This window comes from Grus americana, chromosome 22, assembly GCF_028858705.1.
Source record: "Grus americana isolate bGruAme1 chromosome 22, bGruAme1.mat, whole genome shotgun sequence".
Lineage (NCBI taxonomy): Eukaryota > Metazoa > Chordata > Aves > Gruiformes > Gruidae > Grus > Grus americana.
The window spans coordinates 8,237,385-8,257,681 of record NC_072873.1 but is presented as its reverse complement, the minus strand read 5'-3'; the positions used below and the strand labels follow the sequence as shown (position 1 = coordinate 8,257,681).

The 20,297-nt window shown below is 43.3% G+C and overlaps 1 protein-coding gene across 1 annotated transcript; it reads right to left on the bottom strand.

The window, feature by feature from the left end:
- Positions 1-2,374: 2,374 nt before the first annotated feature.
- On the bottom strand, positions 2,375-19,415 carry MEIOC (meiosis specific with coiled-coil domain). Its single transcript, XM_054801090.1, has 8 exons — positions 19,410-19,415; positions 17,735-17,860; positions 16,327-16,484; positions 16,093-16,197; positions 12,736-14,590; positions 11,186-11,320; positions 7,085-7,265; positions 2,375-2,611 (listed from the first exon to the last, which is right to left on the bottom strand). Exons 1-8 carry the CDS (start codon positions 19,413-19,415, stop codon positions 2,388-2,390), a joined length of 2,790 nt encoding a protein of 929 aa, XP_054657065.1. The 3' UTR covers positions 2,375-2,387.
- Positions 19,416-20,297: the final 882 nt, after the last annotated feature.

Here is a 20,297-nt window from a genome sequence, read left to right as displayed (position 1 = left end):
CGAGCGTCAATAAATTTTGCTATTGATTAAGTGCCCAGGTGGACGGCGCCCCTGGAGAGCTGCTGGCTGATGCGAGACTGACAGGATATTCAGGAGTGCATTACTGGCAACAGCACCAAGGAATTTAGAGTAGGAATACTTCAGACAGACTCCTAAGATTACAGTGCCAATGCTGAAACTATTGCATAAGCTTTCGCTGACAGTACAGAGCTTGTAACTAAGGAGATGCTTGCAGGGAAAAAAACCCACCCCCACCACTTTGGATTCAGTGCACGGATACCATTTTCCCTTGGTTTGTCTAAAATTACAGTCAAGTCAACCAAAGAGTAATTTCAGTATCACCATTGCTTTACAGCTCTGTGATGAACTACTCCTGCGTGACCTCACTGAGCTTTGGTCCAGGCAGACGCTCAGCAGGCAGGCCCAAACAAAGTTAGTCCTGGTGTGAGGCTGTCGGTGAGAACTTGGACCGAACCCTCAAAATAAACAGTTTGGCTGGAGACTGGGCTGACAAGCAGCCAAAAGTGCATGAGCACAGCAGAAAATCTGACAGAGTCACCCACTTTAGGCTGTAAGGATCTGCACCCCAGGGTGCTCTGCCACCAGAGCAGCTGCCTGTGCAGGGGCAGGGACACCCCCCAGGTACCCCTCAGGCCCAGGAAACCCCCTCCTGACCGACACCAGGCAGCGATGGCTGGTAAGTGACAGCTTTTGTGTACATGTATACATTGTAGTAAACTTAAGTGATAATCTTTGTATCCCACACCGACTTTTGACCACCAATCCATCCGTACTTATTAAATACCTTACACACCTAAATTTACTGATTAGAACTCAATACTAGATCAGATCTGCCTGAGTTATCTCCGATTCTTCTCCTGTGACAACCTCCTAGAAACTTCAATAACAGAAAATTACAATCCCTGTTAAGGGATCAGGTCCTAGGAGCTGAGGCTATGAAGACAAACGCGAACAAACGCTCTCCAACAAAAGCTAATTTATTTCTTACCAGACAGACTAAAGTCAGCACAGTTTTGCTTTTAACATCAACACCTCCTAGGTTAAACTTAACAAATGTTAATGCAGCGACTTGCGGTATGCAGACGGGCTTTGTTCTCCTGCCCAGATAAACTTGCTCTGGCAGTGCCTTTGGTCCTTTCAGTGATCAAAACGGTCACCCCGCTTTCTGCAGCATTTTCATTCGGTTTCTTTCTCACATCATCTAATGACAATTTATGTGGTGCGATCACACCTTTTGCATATCAGGATTTCCAGAAGTAGGAAGAACACAGACATTTAAAATATCAGGGTATCTAGGCAAGGACAGCTGAATAAATTTAATCCACACATTATAAACGCGATGCTAAAGTGTTAAAACCCCGTATCTCCTGAGCCACATAATATCAACATTTCGTATCAGTGAATAAATTATTTATATTCCGTACAGATTAAGATATGCAGATAAACACCAAGTATTAATAGCTGTCAAAAATGCAGAGGTAAACTAATAAATCTAAAATACCCCAACCAAATTTCAAACCAAACTAGTGAAAAGAGTAACTTTAAGAAAACCTAAATTTTAGAACTTTGTGATACCTCTTCCAATTTTAAAGTGAAGGTATTAAAACCAATACTCATTATTTCAGCTGCTGCACAGCTTTTTAAAGGATAATCCTGCGTGCATGTCATATTTTGATTATGTTTAAATACTTTAAAACGGAGGTTCTTTTCTTCCCAAGAGCATGCCCAAATGATTTGAACACATTTACTAAATTGCATGGTTTCACAACAGCAATTTTGTCATACCAGTAATTTAGTAGAACCCAGTACATCTCCTTGCACAAACTTAGATTCTAAAATCTCAAATTCATAAATATTTATATTTTAAATATTTAATTTTACATGAATATTGGGTATTCTTAGCATTTTTTCCTCCTGTTTCCAGGTTTTAGTTCAATACGGAAACCATTTTTACATCACAATCTTATCTGATCCTGACCGGACACCCCGTTAGACTACAGTCTTTAAGAATCATTATTCTAAAACCTATTTCCTAAAGCAAAACTAAAAGAAGTTACCAGAAGAGTTGTACACCGGGGTTCACCTGCAGAAGTTAAATAATATCTTGGCTGTTAATTAATTAGTCTGATTATTTTTTAAGTTAACATTCACCAGTTTGGCTTTACAATATTGTGACGCTGCCTGTAATGTTAACAGTTTAAGTAGAACCTGAGAGCCCTTAAAGCAAATTCAACTTCTCATGAAGATACAGCTTTAAATATGAATATTAGTAGTTCAACTTTACAAATAATTAAAAAGAATTAGCATGTTATCTCTCTCACACACACATACACTGCAGTGTATTTCTGCATGCAACTGGTATTTCATTAGTGCTTGCTTACTTCAGCCCTCGGATTTAGGATGCCGCAGCTGTTCGTGTTTTCGCGTGCTTTTTCTTCAGGTTGTGTTGTCTCCCGAAGAGCTTTCTCTCGATCTAGTTTTCCAGCTGAAGATTTTGGTAAGGTCATCTGGAGCGCACACCAGAGAGTGGTACGCGCTTTACGTGTTGCTACGCTCATCTCTCTAATTGCCAAAGCAAGAGCAAACACATCTGCAGGGAGGAAACAGTGTTTCAGTCTTTATTACACACAGTTCATCAGCAAGTGCTATTGGGATTAATTCACTCTGGCAACGTTAAAACCAGCAAAGCTTTTTAGGCCCTTTTTAGTGTCTGGTCTTGTGTCTGTCTCTTTATAAGGCTGTAAAAGTTGAATCTAAGCAAGCAGTGATTTTTAGGCCCTCACACAATGAATACATGGAATTTAGGTACTTATTTTGTTAAAACTCCTACTTCACTGTCACCTCTTACCAGGAGCACCTAAAGCTTTGCAGGCAGCTCTGCTTTTGAAAGGATTCCCCATACACACACACGAAAAGCACGTCGCACCCTCCTATACGAGCTTGTTGCTGAACGTTCATAGCAACCCCTTCAGATCCACAATGTGGATCCTTTGCCCATCTTACCAAGATGGGTGGAGTAGCTTGTTTATGGCATTTTATTAAAGCATGCAGATCACGTTCTGCAAAAATGTGTCAAACCCCACCACTCTAAAATAAAGAGTAAGGTGGTGGAGTAGTCCGTTTATTCAACAGTAATGTCTTAATGCATAGATAATGCTTTGACTTTAATTTCAGCCTGTGTGTAAGGAAACAAATTTGATACCCTCTTCTAGGCACCACAGTAACTTGAACGTTATTTTGGGGTAGGAGCACACTCACTGCTCTAGGAGCTGGGTCACACTACACTGTACGTTGGGCTGCACAGAAAGCACATGTTGTGCACTCGCCTCCCTGGTCACACACTTCCATGGGGACTGGAAGCAGTGGGAGACTTTGACTTCAAGTCTGCTCCTCCAAGTGCTCATGCTCAGTAAACAGGGCTGCAGTTTCAGTTCATTGGAAAACCTGGCGCCTACCTTCAGCTGGTATTCCGGGAGTCACTATTCCAGGTGAAAGCATTCCCCTCCTGGCAGAACTAGAGGTGCCTCAGGAAGGGGCAGAATTTAAAGGCCTTAACCTTATCCCCTCACTGTCCCTCTTCCCCAGCTGGACTGGCTCTCACTCCCTGGGCTGATTTTGGGAAACCAATTCCGAGAAATCCCTCCTTCCTTCTGCACAGAGTGACCACCAATTCCTCTACAGTTACCACTGCTATGCAGGAGCGGTAGAGAACTGATGCAGGTAACTGGAGAATCACCATGAAAATCCACCTGTCCAACACAACTGTCAGCCATTGAAGGAATTTTAGAAGGTAGTATTTGGAAGGGTAACTTCAGAGAAATAAAGGACAGAATACAGAGCGGGGGCATGTGATTATCAGGTCTTGTATTTTCAGAATTCCCATTTCCACACCAAGCTTTGTGGAATCAAGAAGAGACCACAGGAATGGTGTCATCTGGATTGCCTAGAGAAAGCCAAGGAACAAGTGACGCTCACATAAATACACATCTCAAAGCTGTAAGATAGGGCTGGCGCTTGGGTCGCTACCAGGGAAAAAGGGGAAATCCCACAGTAATAAGGAAGAGTTGTTTTAAAGTTTTTGGCTGAATGCAGTGCCTGAAAGTTACAGACATTAAAAAGGTCTTTTCTCCCTTCAGAAGATGATCTGTAACATCTATACCCTTCTGAAAGATCTTGAAAACTAAATCTAGGGCAAGCTCAAAGCAGAGGTATGGTCAGACAGCTCTGAAAGGCTTGATGATTGTTCTGGGTGACAGATGGCACTCCATAAAATTGTGATTTCTTCCAGAACTTCATTAAGTGGTCAAAACCATTTACAAACAACTGCCAGATACCTCGTACAGTTCCCCAACTTCAGTGTGTAATAGTAGAATTTTTCAGACCCACGTTGTGCGGGAATACAATCGACATGAGGCAGCTCAGTTTCTTCAGTGGGAAGCAGATGGATATCTGCGTTGCAGCTAAAGCAGGGGAGCTGGGAAAAGAGAAGACCACGGCTCACATATGAATTTTGTTTACATCAAACTTCCTAGAATAGAGGACACAACAGACAGGTCCTGCCTGATAGGACAGATACTTAATAACAGATCAGATGGAACAGAAAGGTGCTGTGGAAACAAGGTTGGGCTGGGAAAGACCCCTTCTCAAACAAAACAGAACTATTAACAACAAGAAAGCTCTGCCAGATGGAGGAAATGCACAGCTTCAGGCATTTTCCTCAAGGCTTTTTGCAGACATGCAGCAAATAGTTACTATGCTTAGTAATCTACTGTTTGAAAAATCCTCCCCAATTGCTGCAGCAAGCTAACACATCTCAGAGACAGTGGGCATGGAGGACTAGAGGTACACAAAGGAAGTGCAACCCTTCTAGTTAAAGTAATCAGATCCCATCGTGCAAAGCCCGCCCACTTCTTTCTCTTCTCTTCACAGCTGGACCAGGCAGCAATCCCCAGGTCTGACAGCTCCTCTTCCAGACTACTCGGTTCCAAAGAGCTAACTGATCTGGTTAAGAAGTAGCACCAAGTAAAGCCAGTGCCTATTATGTTCATGGGCTTAAACACCCAAACCCCCCCTTCATCTTAACAAGTCACATAATCTTCAATGAAGGTAAAGAGAAACAAGAATGACTGTGAACAGGTGAAAAGAAAAAATGCTATAGTGTATCTTTTGAAGTAAACTTGAGAATTACACAACTGCATGACGGGACACCCCAAAGGAGCAAGATAATCCATCTAATTGAGGTGTGGAAAGAGAGGCAGGAAGCGAACAGAGGACTTTCAGAAATTAAGACAGCTTCCAACACAAAGCTGTAGGTCAACGCATCACAGGCAGCAGAAATTCATTCTGCCTCGCATCTAAGAGAGAAGGGAATCTGCCATTCCACCTGTGCACAAGTGAAAGATTAAGCTGAATATTCTGCATATTTTGGATACCGTTAAAAATAAGAACATTCTAACCAATGTACTTTTGTATATCCATCCAAAATATAATTTGTATTTTATGTCAACCTATGACAGAACATACTTGAAGAGGAAATCCATTCATAAGGCAAGGCCATCTTGGTCTCTTGACACAGATTCAGCATGGAGATACTGTGTTGGGTTTGCGTGGCAAGGTTTTGGTAGCAGGGGGTCTACAGGGGTGCCTTCTGTGAGAAGCTGCTAGAAGCTCCCCGTGTCTGACAGAGCCAATACCAGCCGGCTCCAAGATGGACCCGCCGCTGGCCAAGGCCAAGCCAATCAGTGCCTCTGTGATAACATATTTAAGAAGGGAAAAAAACAAGTTAGAGGGAGCTTTTTGCAGCCGGAGAGAGGAGTGAGAAGATGTAAGAAACTCTGCAGACACCAAGGTCAGTGCAGAAGGAGGGGGAGGAGGTGCTCCAGGCGCCGGAGCAGAGATCCCCCTGCAGCCCGTGGTGAAGGCCATGGTGAAGCAGGCTGTCCCCCTGCAGCCCATGGAGGAAGGATGAGGGGGTGTAGAGATTCCACCTGCAGCCCGTGGAGGACCCCACACCAGAGCAGGTGGAGGCACCTGAAGGAGGCTGTGGCCCGTGGGAAGCCCACGCTGGAGCAAGCTCCTGGCAGGACCTGTGGACCCGTGCAGAGGGGAGCCCACACTGGAGCAGGTTTGCTGGCAGGACTTGTGACCCCATGGGAGACCCACGCTGGAGCAGTCTGCTCCTGAAGGTCTGCAACCCATGGGAGAGACCACGCTGGAGCAGGTCGTGAAGGACTGTAGCCCATGACAGGGAATCCATGCTGGAGCAGGGGAATGATTAAGAGGAGTCCTCCCCCTGAGGATGAAGAAGCGGCAGAAACAACGTGTGATGAACTGACTGAAACCCCCATTCCCTGTCCCCCTGTGCTGCTGAGGGGGAGCGGAGGTTGAAGCCAGGAACGAAGTTGAGCCCGGGAAGATGGGAGGGGTGGGGGAGGTGTTTTAAGATTTGATTTTATTTCTCATTCCTCTACTCTGTTTTTGCTTAGTAATAAATTAGATGAATTTCCTCTCTAAGTTCAGTCTGTTTTGCTCGTGATGATAATTACTGAGTGATCTCTCCCTGTCCTTATCTCGACCTTTTGTTATACTTTTTCTCCCCTGTTTGGTGAATGAGGGGAGTGATAGAGCAGCTCTGGTGGGCACCTGGCCCCCAGCCAGGGTCAACCCACCACAGATACCAAGGAAGCTCTACACAGAAATACAGAGGGCTGGAGGGGTGATGGAACAGGAATATGAAAGACAGGGGGAAGAAATAGGCAATTGTTTAATATCATCTTCAATCCCAAACTGCATTACAATCCCCCCCACTACCTTTCTATTACTTGCTAGTTTATTAATTGGATAAATGCACTCCTAATTGATTTAACCCATTTATCTCTAAAACCCACTTTTAGTGTCCTAAAACCATCATCTAAAACCCATACATTCTGCATTTCTCAATGCTCTAGACACTGAAAAATAAATTAAAACTCTAATACAAAACCCGTCAACTTATTTTTTTATAGAGTGCAATATGCGTAGAATTTTTCAGCTACCTTATAAAAGTATGTAAGCATAGTTATACCTCTGTCATCTTGGCATCTGGGAGCTCCTTGCCTCTGTCGATTTGAAGCATTTACAATTTCATCTTTTCTACGTGACTGCACTACATGAATTACCTCCAGATGTTTATCAAGAGCAGTAGAAATGTTAGCATGAAGGGGAGAACTGCGAAGGCGCTCCATTTTTCCCAGTAAAGTCACAACCTAATGAACATTTTACATGTTACAGGAGTTGAAACTATACTCATCTAGACTTACAAGAAAATTAGCTAGATTAGGAAGAACAGATTAATGATAACCATTATTTTCTTTTGAGAACAGTTCATAAAGTTACAGTTGCAGTAGTTAAATTCTTACCTAGGGTTTCTTCTTCTCCAAAACTGAAACTGTAGAATACCCAGATGTGCACAGCACAACAGCAAAGCTAAAATACCCAAATATTAGGACATCCAGCTTACTAATTAATAACGGATACATAAAACTTTGAGACAACCATGTAACAGGGGGCAGTTCCATGACAATGTGCATTCCTCTGAATCAAGACCACTGTGGTCTCACCTTCCATCAGCACTGCTGTAATTATCTGGTTGAAAATGGATCCCACAAAGACTGGCCAGTTTTCATCCAGATGATCTCCCTGTGCCAGCACAAAGCAACAGGCAATGCAGGAGAGTGGCAGTCTTGGTTTAGATTGGCTAAAGCTGCTGTGAACCACACACGTAGGCTGATTTTCAGGATGGATACTCAAGGCTAAAGGAGCTCTTTCAGAGAATATCAAGCACAATCACTCCAAAATCATACAGTTTTGATTAGTTAATTGAAAATCTGCATCTTTGTTGTCTTGTTTATCTTTCAACAGTCCTGTTACTATGAATTTCCCCTTGGTGAGCGATTCAACCGTGGTTCACAGACCGCTGAAGAACCTGGTTACTAGTTTGCGGAAAGAGATAAAACTAAAAATTCCAAAATTGTAATGTTTACCAGGCAATGGCTACACTTGATGAGCTATAAAGAAGCCTGATGATTAACGGCTGTCCACAGGTTAAAAATAAGAAACAGAGGGTCTGGGAGCACAGTGCAAAGGTAAGTTCTTGATGTTTCCTTGCAACAAAAAGACTGTAGGCTTCCCTAGGAAAAAGACTGTGATGGAGTTTTTAAAATGTAAGAAAGGGTGGTTAACAAAGGCATTTGAACCAGGACAATTTGCCTAACCTGCCCCAAGTATCCCCAGAGCAGGCTGCTGGCCAAGACAGTTATTTTGGCAATAGCATCCCCAACAGCAGAACAGAGCAGCCACTCCTTGCTCAGGAGAGCATTCAGCTCCCACTGCCACACTTGTCCTGCTCTCCCTTGGATCTAGTGAAAGCTTGGGGGCGGGTGGGGGAAAACATAGGAATAAACTGCGCGAGTTACTGCAACAGCAGCAACAACCAATAAACTCAGAGAGTGACATTTCACATTTGTAAGGAAGCTGAGAGTTTAAAAAAAAAAAAGTGAATGGAGAACTTCACATGAACAACCGAGGAATTGGTCACTAGGATAGGAAACTAAAGTAGGTAAGATCACTTGAAAATCACTAGATTTGTTTCTGAAGAAAAAGCCAGATTTTAAGGAGTGGCATAGTAGGATTACATCAACGAGTGAAGCAAATTAAGATGAACCTGACAGTCATTTCCCGGTCTTACGTAACAGTACATCCACATCCACAAAAGGACTTACGTTCTGAAGACCTGGTTCTCAGGTACCACAGCCTCATCCAGTGAGATCTACAGTTGGTAGTTAAATGCCTATGTTCTTTATACTAAGCCTGGGAGAAGTGCCAGATGTCTGAAAGCAGAATCCACCAAAGTCAGCAAAGCTGGGCTGCCCCAGCAACCCAACGCGAACCACTGAAGGCTCAAACGTTCACTTTCCCATCCCCTCAGGTTTTTCAGACGTTCATCCTGCATTCCCAAGAGACACTTCCTTCCACTCACGTCTCAGAGGCATTAACTAAACCCAATCTTCTCTTGCAAAGCACAGCTGATCCCTTTTGACTGCTGCAGGGCTTGCTGAGTAATTCACATCCTTCACTGGGAAAAGCTGCGAGCCACAGTGATGCTGAGGCTGACTGCTGGAGTGGCAGGGTCCCAGGAAAACAGCCAGCACAGCCACGGACCCTGCAGGCTGGAGGTGAGCATACACCCTGGGATAAGGACTGACGCTTCAGGCTCAGCTTCGATAAGCGTTCTTCACAAAACATGTTATTTGGAGCAAGAACTATAATGCTTTCCCCAGCCCATAAAAATACCCTCGCTACTAGAAATAAGCTCCTATGTCCCCTCTGGCAAAAACCATTATCAGTCCAGAACAGAAGAGCTTCAAGGGCACAAGCTGAATGCGCAGCCTCTGAGTACCCCACAGTGGGGTGAAATGGCATTCTCTAGTTACAACGGAGCTGCAGATTTGTATTTCCCCAGACACAAGGGAGATGAGATCCTGGTTTAAAGTTTGTACTCTGACTATTAAGCAGTTTTAATAACTACTGATGACATAGTGAAGGAAGCTACTGCCACCTCTCCAAAGCTATGCTTTGTTCTTGAACTGAAAGCAAGTGGAAGTCTCAAATGAGAAAAACCAAAGTAAAGTACGTGACCACCAAGAGGATTTAACTAGATGCACCATGCTACAAAGAGTTAATCCCAGATTCAGCCAGCTCAACTTCCACTTGAACGTTTGTACCAGTGTTTCTCTTTGGCCATTAATAAGCTTTTTGATGTTAGAATCCAGGTCTAACAGCCCCACTGTGCTTTTGAACATCCTTAAAACTACTTTTCAGTTGCTACCTAACAAGCATTTGAGGTTCTATACCCTTAAGTTTGGTTCCTCAAATGGCTAGAGAAGATTAAGTTCTTTTTTAGATGTGGTTTTAAAGTACTAGGACAAGGACAGGCAAGCCTTGTCAAAGTGGAAACTTCCTAACACTGTTCTTTTGGGGTTCATAAGAGTAGTTTAAAAAGTGTACACTAAGCCTATCAACACATCTTTCTCTATACTCAACTGTATGAACAGGACAGATTTCAGCAGGCAGCAGACATGGCTCCACAGCTGATTTCACCTGTGCGAGACAGGAAGGAAAGACTGGTCCTTATCACTGCTGCCTTGGGAGCGGCTGGGTGCAGCAGTACTGGTGCCTCCAAGAATCAGCACTTCTCAGAACAACAGCTGCTGCCTTTAATCCCACATCCCCTCGCAGGGGCAGGTTTTGGCATCTGTGCTTTCAGCCCACACTTGTCCTCCTTCTGCAGCATGAGCATCCTGGCTCTGGCCTCTCAGCCTCACAAGAGCGAGACCAGACCCTTGGTACTCTGCTGGCAGCTCAGCTCCTGCTCGCCTCCTCCTTCCAGTCTCCCTTGCAGAATCCTGCGCAGGCTGCTGCCTCCCAAGGAAGCACGATGCTGCACACTGGCACCATCGTTTGGCAGCAGAGCCACAGGCAGCTCAAAAGACACCGGTCACACTTGCCCTACAGGTTGTGGCACTTCTGCCTAAGAAGCAAACTACTAACATAAAAATTCTGGCTTAAGTTGCATGAAATAACCATTCTGCATTAAAAAAATACAAGACTCTCAAGCAAATATATATCAAAATCCTACAAACATTAATTTGCTTTTTCTCCACAAATACTTCCTCTAATACAGTGTCAACAAATCTATTTCTCCACAAATACTTCCTCTAATACAGTGTCAACAAATCTATAGTGAACATTTCTCTGCTGAGCTGTTCAAAACAAAAGCTCAAAGTCAGGCACATCTTAGAGCTGTGCAAGCAGTTTGGTTAGATGACTGGATTCTAGCATCTCATGCACACTCTTGTACTAGAAAACATATCCTCCTGGCATGTATGCATGTAAACGTGAGCCTCAGCTCCTCTGTGGGTTCCCTGGTAACAGCAGCAGTAAACCTGGAGCTGTAGAAATTCTAGCAGGGACTGCTGAAATATTATTCCCTGCATAGCATTTAAGAACAAAGCTATTTTTGGAAAAGCTGCTCTGATCATCTTACATATCTTAGATTGTACTCTAAGTTCTGTGTGATAAGCTCAATAGATTTTTTTTTTATTATTATTTTTAGTCCTACACTCACTCTGGCTTGTTCACGTAGCTGATCCACAATTAAGCGATCAACTCTTGATGGGTTTGATGTCAGCCTTGGAATCGGAGTGTTGTTAGCACTGGAAACCTTTTTCCCTTGGAAATTCTTAGCAAGAGCTGATTCGGTCTGCAGGAAAACAAAAGAATAACTCCCTAAGAATGTAAGCTGCAAAGTGTGCTTTATTACAGAAACAAGAAGAAATATCAGATATACTATTTTTTTCCTTTAGGGTTTTCCATTTTTTTAAAGCAGGATTCAGGCATTTGGGATTTAACCATTTGGTAAGACAATCACCTGTTTTAAGTGAACAACCACTTTACTCAAAGCAGTTCAAATAAAGAAATTATGCCAACATAATGCATTTCAGAAGTGCTATGTCTTCTCACGCTCTGACTACAGCCTGTACTAATTTTGCCTGTAAATAAAATGGAGGCAAGTTAGAATTAAAAGGCAAAAAAGAATGAGCAAACAGGTGTGGAAGTCATCCACAAAATGAAAATAATTTTTTTTAAGTCACCATTTAACCTGAATTTTCTACAGATTAGTCAAACTACAGAAAGCTTTTTTGTTTTGTTAAAATGAAATATTTTATTTAGCCATCAGAAAATTACTTTGAAATCTGACCACAAGAAATCAAATTTCAATTTCTCACCCCGTTATGTCTCTCTGAAACACCTGTAACAAAACATAGCTAGCTAAATCTGTTTTACAATTGCATTTCTTAGCTTGTCCTGTTGGTCCACATGAAGCTGCAGCCTAATTTTCTCCACACCCCCATCTTCTCAGCACGGGGTCAGCTCTTTCTTTTTTGCACTCTTCTATGCAAGCCCCTCCTCAAGTCAAGCTCATTCCCCCTCCAACCTCTCTAGTCAAAGCAACAACCAGCTGCTGTCAGGAGACGGGTAGCCTGAAGCCCTTCTGCTGATGACCAAACAGCGCTATTGCTCTAGGTAGGCTTCATGCAGAACTACCCGCATCTTTTAGTTCGGGTGTTTTAATATTACCCTTTCTTCAGCTTCTGTTTCTGAGGGGAAAAAAGAGCCCCTTCAAATACATCTTAGGTTTAAAACATCAGAGAAACAGGAGGTGAGAATAACTCCTTGAAAGAACTCAAAGTGTAAGGCCTAAGAAATTTAATTAATTCTTGAAAGAATTAAAGTATAGTTCCAATTAAAAACATAATTAATGGATTTGCTGTCAAAGTTGCCAGATGCATTGTATTTATTGTATTAAAAAAAAGTGTAACGTGACTTTTAGTCATACAACACACCTTCCCCAACACAGAGGCTGAGAGAGTCACAGAGTTCCTGCTCTAGGTGCAACATTCGATACATTAGTTATGCTCCCAACCAGGCTACAAACCTTCAAAACTTGTTTTCAGTCCAAATATACAGGGAAGCAAACTCTTTTAACTTCAGTCCCATTAAGTATTTCAACTCATAACAGGGAGAACTACCCATGATCTCTAATTGGTCTGAGTAGGATGAGATCTAAATCAAGTCTGTGATATGCCATATTAATTTTTAATTTTTTTTTTTTACCTTCTTTCTTTCTTTCTCCAAAGCTCTCCACTGTTCATAACATTCTTCTAGTCTAACATGAAGTTCACTGGCAGGCCCACTACGGGTTTTAACTTGTCTTTGAAATCCAAATGCTGGTACAAAACCAGAAAAAGAACTGTCACCATGTATCTTATTGTTAAAATAAGGATAGAAGCGTTTCAAATCGTCACGGGAGAATAAGTCGTGAGAGTCCATCAGAGGGACAATGGAACGGCCAAACAGGCGAGCTGATCTCAAGGGGAATGCACTCGAACCAAGCTGCTGGTTACGTCTGAAGTCACCCATCATGCAATCGTTGGAGAAGCTTGGAGCCTGTAGGCAAGTCACAGGACTGATGGCATTAGTGTCTCCGCTCCCCTGTCTGAGATTAAACTGACCCTGAGACTCTGTTAAATCTTGGTACATGTTCTGCAACAACCCATCTGTTTGTTTTTGTCCTTCCAGATCATAATGGTCACTCTGTGGCTTCAACTGGAAACGGTGTTTGTTCGTATTTTCAATGATCCCAAACTGCTGAGCTGAATAATTGTCACAGAATCCGTTTGGCTGCTTCAATTTCTTTTCACTTAAATACTCAATGAGACACTCTTCTCCACTCCTAACTAGTGCTTCCATGCAAGCAGCAGACCGAGCTCGTTCTGCAGTGTTATAACCAAAATCAAGGCTTGAAAAAAATGGATTATCTTGACAGTACTTCTGAAATAAATTACTATTTAAAGGCAAATTTGAAGATAACTGAAGAAAATCATTAGAATGACTGGAACCTTTTGGAAAAGCAGGTAAATGATTATTCAGCTTCAACAAAGGACTTGGATTCTGAAATGGGACAGAAGCAGCAGTTTTAGTTTGAATGTTCATCCAGGCTGGCCTTACATTAGCACCTGCTGATGGGTTTGCTGAGTTTGGTAGTACTGGAAGCGATTTACAGTATTCAGAATTCTGAAGATCAGACTTGGAAAACTGCTGCTTTTCTACACCACTTGCACAGTCACTATTCCCTGGACAAGTTGCAAAAGATTTTAGTCCGTATTCAAATTTTTGCCCAAAATCAGTGCAGAATGAAGCTTCATTTGCAAATTTTTTTTCTGATAAAAGTCCTATAGCCTTGGGAAATGAAAAATTTTGATGATCTGAAACTGTATCTTCTATTTTTTTCTGAGTTCCTGATTTAACTTGAAATAATTTAGTATAGGGTTCTGTGTCCAGAGATGGTGCCTCAATAGTTCCATTTACTAACTTTTTATTTTCTTGGAGGCTACAATTAGTGCTCTTGTTAGGCTTTGTTTTACTAACATGAGAATATTCCGTGTATCTACTATAATCTGCATTTTCATTATATCTGTGAAACTGCGGAAGAAATGGTTCTGCCCGCTTTTGGTGCAACTGCGCATCTACTCCTTTGGGACATGCCTTCTCTCTTCCGTAAGAGTACGCGTCAGCTCCTGAGTCTTTGATTACTTCTGAATACCCAACTTGGGGTGTGAAGGTGGTTTTTATGTATGGATAGCTCTGATATATGGGTGTTGTCTTAATATTCTCATTAGTCTGCATGCTGCAACAGTTGGCATGATCATTCCTAGAAGGGTATAAACTCTGCTCTTCAAGGTCTATGCCAGTAAACCCACGATAACATTCATCTACTTTTTGCTGTGATGCAAGATTACCACTTTGCAAGTACTGTTTTTCAGCAGCAGATACGGATTCGCTACTATAAAAACCCTGTTGCAAGACAGATCCAACAACTGGTCTTTTAGTTTCTGGCAACAGGTCACGGTGGTCTATGATTCTGGTTGTGTTCACGGGCCATACTGACTTCAAGTTGGAAGGGCAACTCCTTGAAAAACAAGAAATACACTGTTAGATTCTTATCTGTGGTGCTCCTCTTCCATTCCCAAATGCAGAAAAAGGTTGAAGAACCCAGTTCTTCCCCAATCATTTCTCTTGATTGATTCAAAGACATCTTACTCCGACCTCTATCCACTACTGCCATCTTCATGGTTTCCCTTAACTAGATGAGAAAACTGACTCTGGCTTGTCTAAACCCACCCATATACCTTAGGAGCTACGTACAGTACCTTCAAGCTGCAAGTGATGTGTACCTACCAAATCACAGTCAGTCAATCCTGTCAAGAGATTTACTATCTGTCACCACCAAAATACTCCTGGTTAAGCAATGAGTTAAGATAACCATACTTCCCCAACTGCCCACAACCTCTCAAAGCCACATCCAAGCACTCCAGACAAAATGCTTCTCTGTATCATCTTGCTTATTACTTCAGAATTGCCTGTTTTGCACTGGCTTACACTGCTTCCTGCAAGTAAATCATGAATAAGCATCTCAGCACACTTCCTCTCCTTCCACTAATTACTGTGGATTATCACAGGACAATTGCTGTCTGTCAAGGAAAGCTGTAAACAAACTAAAAATTGGAACTGTACCTGGAAATTTGGCAGTATTGAAGACAGAAATCCAACCTTAATTGTCCAAAGCAAAGGAATCAGCAAGTTATCTTTTGATCAAGACTGACACTCTCTGAAGTTTTCCCTCACTTCAGTCACATAGCTCACCACATACAAAAATGATTGGAATTTTGGGAGACGACAAGGAAGAGAAAGACGAGAAAGGAAGAGTGGTGCCTGGCTTAGGAACCGTGAGACCTGGTTTATCTTATCCCTTTCTTATCCCTTACATCTAGGATACTCAGACTCCGGCAGAAGACCGTGAGCTCTCCAAGTATCTCAAGGATGCTAGATCAGAATCCTTCTCTGTCAAGCTATTATGACTATCTAATAGTTTCTTATGGTGCTAAAATACAGGCATAATAAATCCAACATTTTGATGTGCAAATATTGTTTAGGTAGCACCAACATCAAGAAATACTCATTTTGCATGGAGTTCTTCCCTCCTGCCAGTTCAGGAAGTGTGAAAGAGTATGATTTTATGTTTTGTGTATTCCTTCTGTGAATCAAAATTAAGAAAGAAACCTAAAGCCTGAATTCAATCTTTATCTAAAAAAAAATATGCCAAGGCATATATTCAAGTAGATTTATTTGAATGTGGCATTTCCACAATGCTTGCTAAGGACTTATTTAAAACATTCCAATTATAAAATGCCAGAAACTACCGTGTAATTTGAGTACTCAGAGAAAAGCTTTCAAGTATCGCAAGTGAAATATTAGAAGATTAGTGGGAAGGAAGGGAAACTGTAAAGATTAGGAGGACTTGCCAGCAGCAGACGCAAAGATGACTAACAGAACACAGATATGGAGATCAGTGAGGGTAGTTTTTGTCAGAGGAAGAGAATGCCAGTAGTGCTCGCATGGCAACACACTCACCCCTCAGCACAACATGGCTGTGATTTATCTTGTTCTTCCAAGATGTTAGACACAAGTCCATATAAATCTGTTTCACTGCCATAATCATTCCTTTCAGGTTGAATCCTGAAAACGAATTGTGCACTAATGAAAACAATTACTTAATTCCACATCATTCATAAGGTAAATTAAACAAAAGAAATAATCCATCTCCTCCCTCAACACACACATTCTCTCTCTGTCAAAGATGACTACCTGGACTTCATGTTAATCTGTGAGGCAGCAGGCTGCTTAGTATCATCTCCACAGGTAGACCATGGTGTGTATAAAAGGGAAGAGTCCACAGGTGCAGAGTACTCTGATGTTGAAAGGGAAGAACTGAAGGTTTGAGGTAGCTCTACATTTTCTTCATTCTGCATTTTATGTACAATAAAAGCACTGGTTTTAATATTAAACACATCAAATTGTCATTTCAGCATTCTATGCAGTTGTAACTGAGTTCACCCTTGCAGTAACCAGAGCATGAGAAGCAAGCAAGCCACATACTTTATGACATAATGCTACAGGTAACTTCTGCTGGTGACTACTGCCCAGAGCATATACACACAGGAGTAAAAATTTCAGGCCATGACAGTCTGCACCAGTTTCTCACAGATGATCACTGACAGGAGTCCAGAGACACTCCCTTCCTCCCAATTATTACAGGTTATTTAAGAAACTGCAGAAGACTTACAGCCAATTCTTTTCTAGAGGAAAGGTCTTCTACCCAATGTAAGCGAAAAGGAGCATTTGCTTGTTGGGTTTAAACATCATACACTTTCTCAGCTTTTAGCGACTGAAAAAATTAACAGTGTTTTCACAGGGTTAAATGTTAAAGATCCACGATATACTCCTTTACAGAACAAAGTAGTCTAGCAGCTACAGAAAGCGACACACAAAACCAGATTTTATTTCCCAAAGGCTTTCTGCCTAACTACGGACAGGTGTCTCTACTTCACATCTGTTCCCCACATCTGTAAAATACTTCTGTAAGCAAAAAAGATGCCCAGTTGTTGGGCCAAAGGACATGGAAGAATGAAGCCACACAAGTCTTGGATAGAGTAAGTAATAGGTCTATTCTTGAAGGTATTGGGAATGAGTTTTCATTTGTTTATTTCAGTCTTTTACTTCAGTGAAAGTTTATGGCTATGAAAGGCCCAATGAAAAGAGAGATCTAATACACTTAACTTGTCTGGGCATTTTCTACCGGTCAGACTAAGAACTGGTTTATACGAACACTTGGACTCTACGCCTGTGGCATGCCATAGAACTATCTGTTGCAATACCTAAGCTGCTTCTTACCCGCTTCTCAGTTTTCCCAAAAATAGTCATTTGCTCCTTACTTTGTATACAATTGTTTAGAGTAACAGAAGAACAAAGAACACAGTGAAATACTATTTTACTAAACACTACATATTCCTTCATCTGTGACTGTATTAAAAAAAAGTCACTGTCCTTTCTGATGAACATTACGATGATGGAGATTTATTATGAATAAATCAAACACGGTGATTTATGTTCGCCAGTATAAGCAACCGTAGTAGAAATATCTTTTGACCATTTTGTTTATAAGCAACCTAAAGTCTTACAGAGATATAAAAAATTCATTTATAATCAACTGAACCTGTGATTTGTAGCAACCATATAGTGAGCCAGAGCCTGTCGTTACGCTACTGAATGCGTCAGTCAGCCTCCCACCAGCTTCTGCGCTACTCCAGCAGCGACTGCTGCCTCTGAAGGCAACTTTGGGCTACACAAGACAAGGAAAAAAGTGGTAGAAGGACATAATTATACACAGACCTCAGAGTTGTAGATTTTATACCAACATGAACTTCTTTAACACTTTACTTGTGAATTCTGCTCCATCTGAGTTTTCAAGGAATTAGTTGGACATACTGACATTAGAACACTTTTGTATTTACCCTTAGAGAAAAACTTAACCCAACAAACCACAAGAAATCCACAAGGTGTTTAGAGACAGAGGAGGTGTGGATTAAGAAAGCCGCGTTCTTGGCGTTTATGCTCCCGAGTTTCCCAAGGGCTGAACCACGACAGAACACCAACCACCCAAGTAGGAGAATTATCGTACCTTGCACCAACAGCAGCAGAGGACCCATTTCACCTTCCGTGCATCGCTAGACACCTCTCATCCTTTTATCACTGCTCCTATTACATCATTTATGTTACACGAATGCATATATGTGCATTTTCAGATTTCAGGAGCTAGAATTTTGCTATAATACACACACTGGGAGCTACAGTGGAAATATGCCTCATTCTTTAAGTATGGGAGAAACAACTTCCACCTAAGAAACACCCTCTCCCCATCATCAGCCTGGAAGTGCTCAGAAATAGGTGGCTGGTGGGAACAAAGAATGAAAACGAAACCAAAAGTTAGGCATCTTTTCTTCCCTTCCCCAAAAGGTGAGGTACATGAGGAGAATTTAAAGTTAAAATAAAACTGACTAGCTAAAAAACCCTTTAGCTCACAAATAAAAGTGAAGTTATTTGTACAATACTTAAGATATTACTGTTGCTGCTTATTTGAAATACTTTCTAAATTCAGAAAATGTTCAAGTATCACAGGACTAGTCATCTGAAAGTATCCTGAATAAGCACTCCTCTTTATAAAATGTTGTTCTCCTATAGCTACCCAAGGATGAAACCAGACTTCACATCTAATGTACGTGGGCTACAGCATGATCTTCCTTCTAGCTTACGCTGCGGTTACACCAATGTATCAACACACTTTTTTCCTCAGACACATTTTACAACTATGTGAACACACAAAGTTAGAATTAGTGCGGAGCACAGTTCCATTTCTTATGCTAATTATGTCACCTTTTCTCCTTAGTTATCTCCTTGTTCAGTAACGACACCTAGCGCTTACACCATTAGTGATCTCAAAGAATGAGGAAACGTATAGGTATAGTAAGCTACTACAGATTTGTGACACCCACCAAACCATACGCACCCATTTTTTTCCCAAATGGAACTTTTTCAGGACACTGAAAAGCGTTTTTTTCCGACACCTCCGAGCTCAGTTTCACAGCAACTGTTACCACAAGCCGAGCCCAGGCCTAGACGGCCCGGGCGGCCCCACACAGGAGGGAGCCGCCACATTGAGGAAAACCCGGTCGCGGCAGCAGACACACTGCACATGCCCAGCCTCAGTCCCGCTCGGCTACCGGCGCCCAGGCGAAGCCCAAGCCCCGGGACAGCTCCAAGTGCCCGCCAGGTTTCTGACAGGAAGAGCTGCACAGCCCAGCCTCCCCCCAGCCCGCGGCCCCGTCCCTCACCTCCATGACCGAATGCCTCGGCAGCGGCTACCGGCAGCACACGCTGCCGACCCTCCCGCGCGCGGCCATGGCGGGCCGCCTGAGGCGATGGACGGCCGTTAGTCTCGCGCCGGGCCAACCGCCGCCCCGCCTCGCGCGCTCGAGGGGATTGGCCAACCCCTGAGCCGTCTAACCAATGAGGAGCCGTTCGGCTCCCTCGCACCTCCCCGCACCGCGTGACCCTCTCTGTTTTCCACGCGGTTATTAGGCATCGAGAGCCCATGCGGCCAGTCTCAAGACTTTATTTCTATTGGCCCCTATCCGCCAACACCTGGCCAATGAAAAATCACCTCGCTCCCGCCTCCCGCCAATGAGGAGCCGCGGAGGCGCTGTTCACCCGGAGACAGCGCCGCGGCTGTTGGAGCGGTCTCGGTCCTTTCCGTCACAACCCCGGGGCCCGGAGCGGGGCGGCCCCAAGCCTTGAGAACCGCCCGGCGGCCGTGTGGGGGCAATGCCACCCCCGGGCCCTGTCAGTGAGACCACTCCCGGCGCTACGCCTGCCCTGCCCCGGGCCGAGCAGCCCCTGCGGCTCCGCAGTCCTGGGCATCGCCCGCGGGAGCAAGAGGAAACCTCTGTTACCCGCCACCGGTGACAGCCACGGGTCCCCAGCCCCGCACCGCGGCTCCCTGCCGGGCTGAGACCCTGCCGGGGAGTCAGCGGTGGGTGCCCCGGGGCTGCCGCGTTGGGAGGAGAAGCCACGGGGAGCCTGAGGGAAGAGGGAGCCCGGTTCAGGGACGGGGGTGGCTACGTTCCCTGCCCTTGTTTCCTCACGCTTATCCTTGCTGCTGGTGTAGGGGCTCTGCCAAGCATATGGATATCGCTGGTTTTGCTAAAAAGGACTAAGGAAAA

Coding starts and splice junctions, on each gene's coding strand:
- MEIOC (XM_054801090.1), bottom strand. Junction 16,198..16,326: donor CAGATTAACATGAAGTCCAG/GTAGTCATCTTT, acceptor ATTCGTTTTCAG/GATTCAACCTGAAAGGAATG. Junction 14,591..16,092: donor CAGCCATGTTGTGCTGAGGG/GTGAGTGTGTTG, acceptor TTGTTTTTCAAG/GAGTTGCCCTTCCAACTTGA.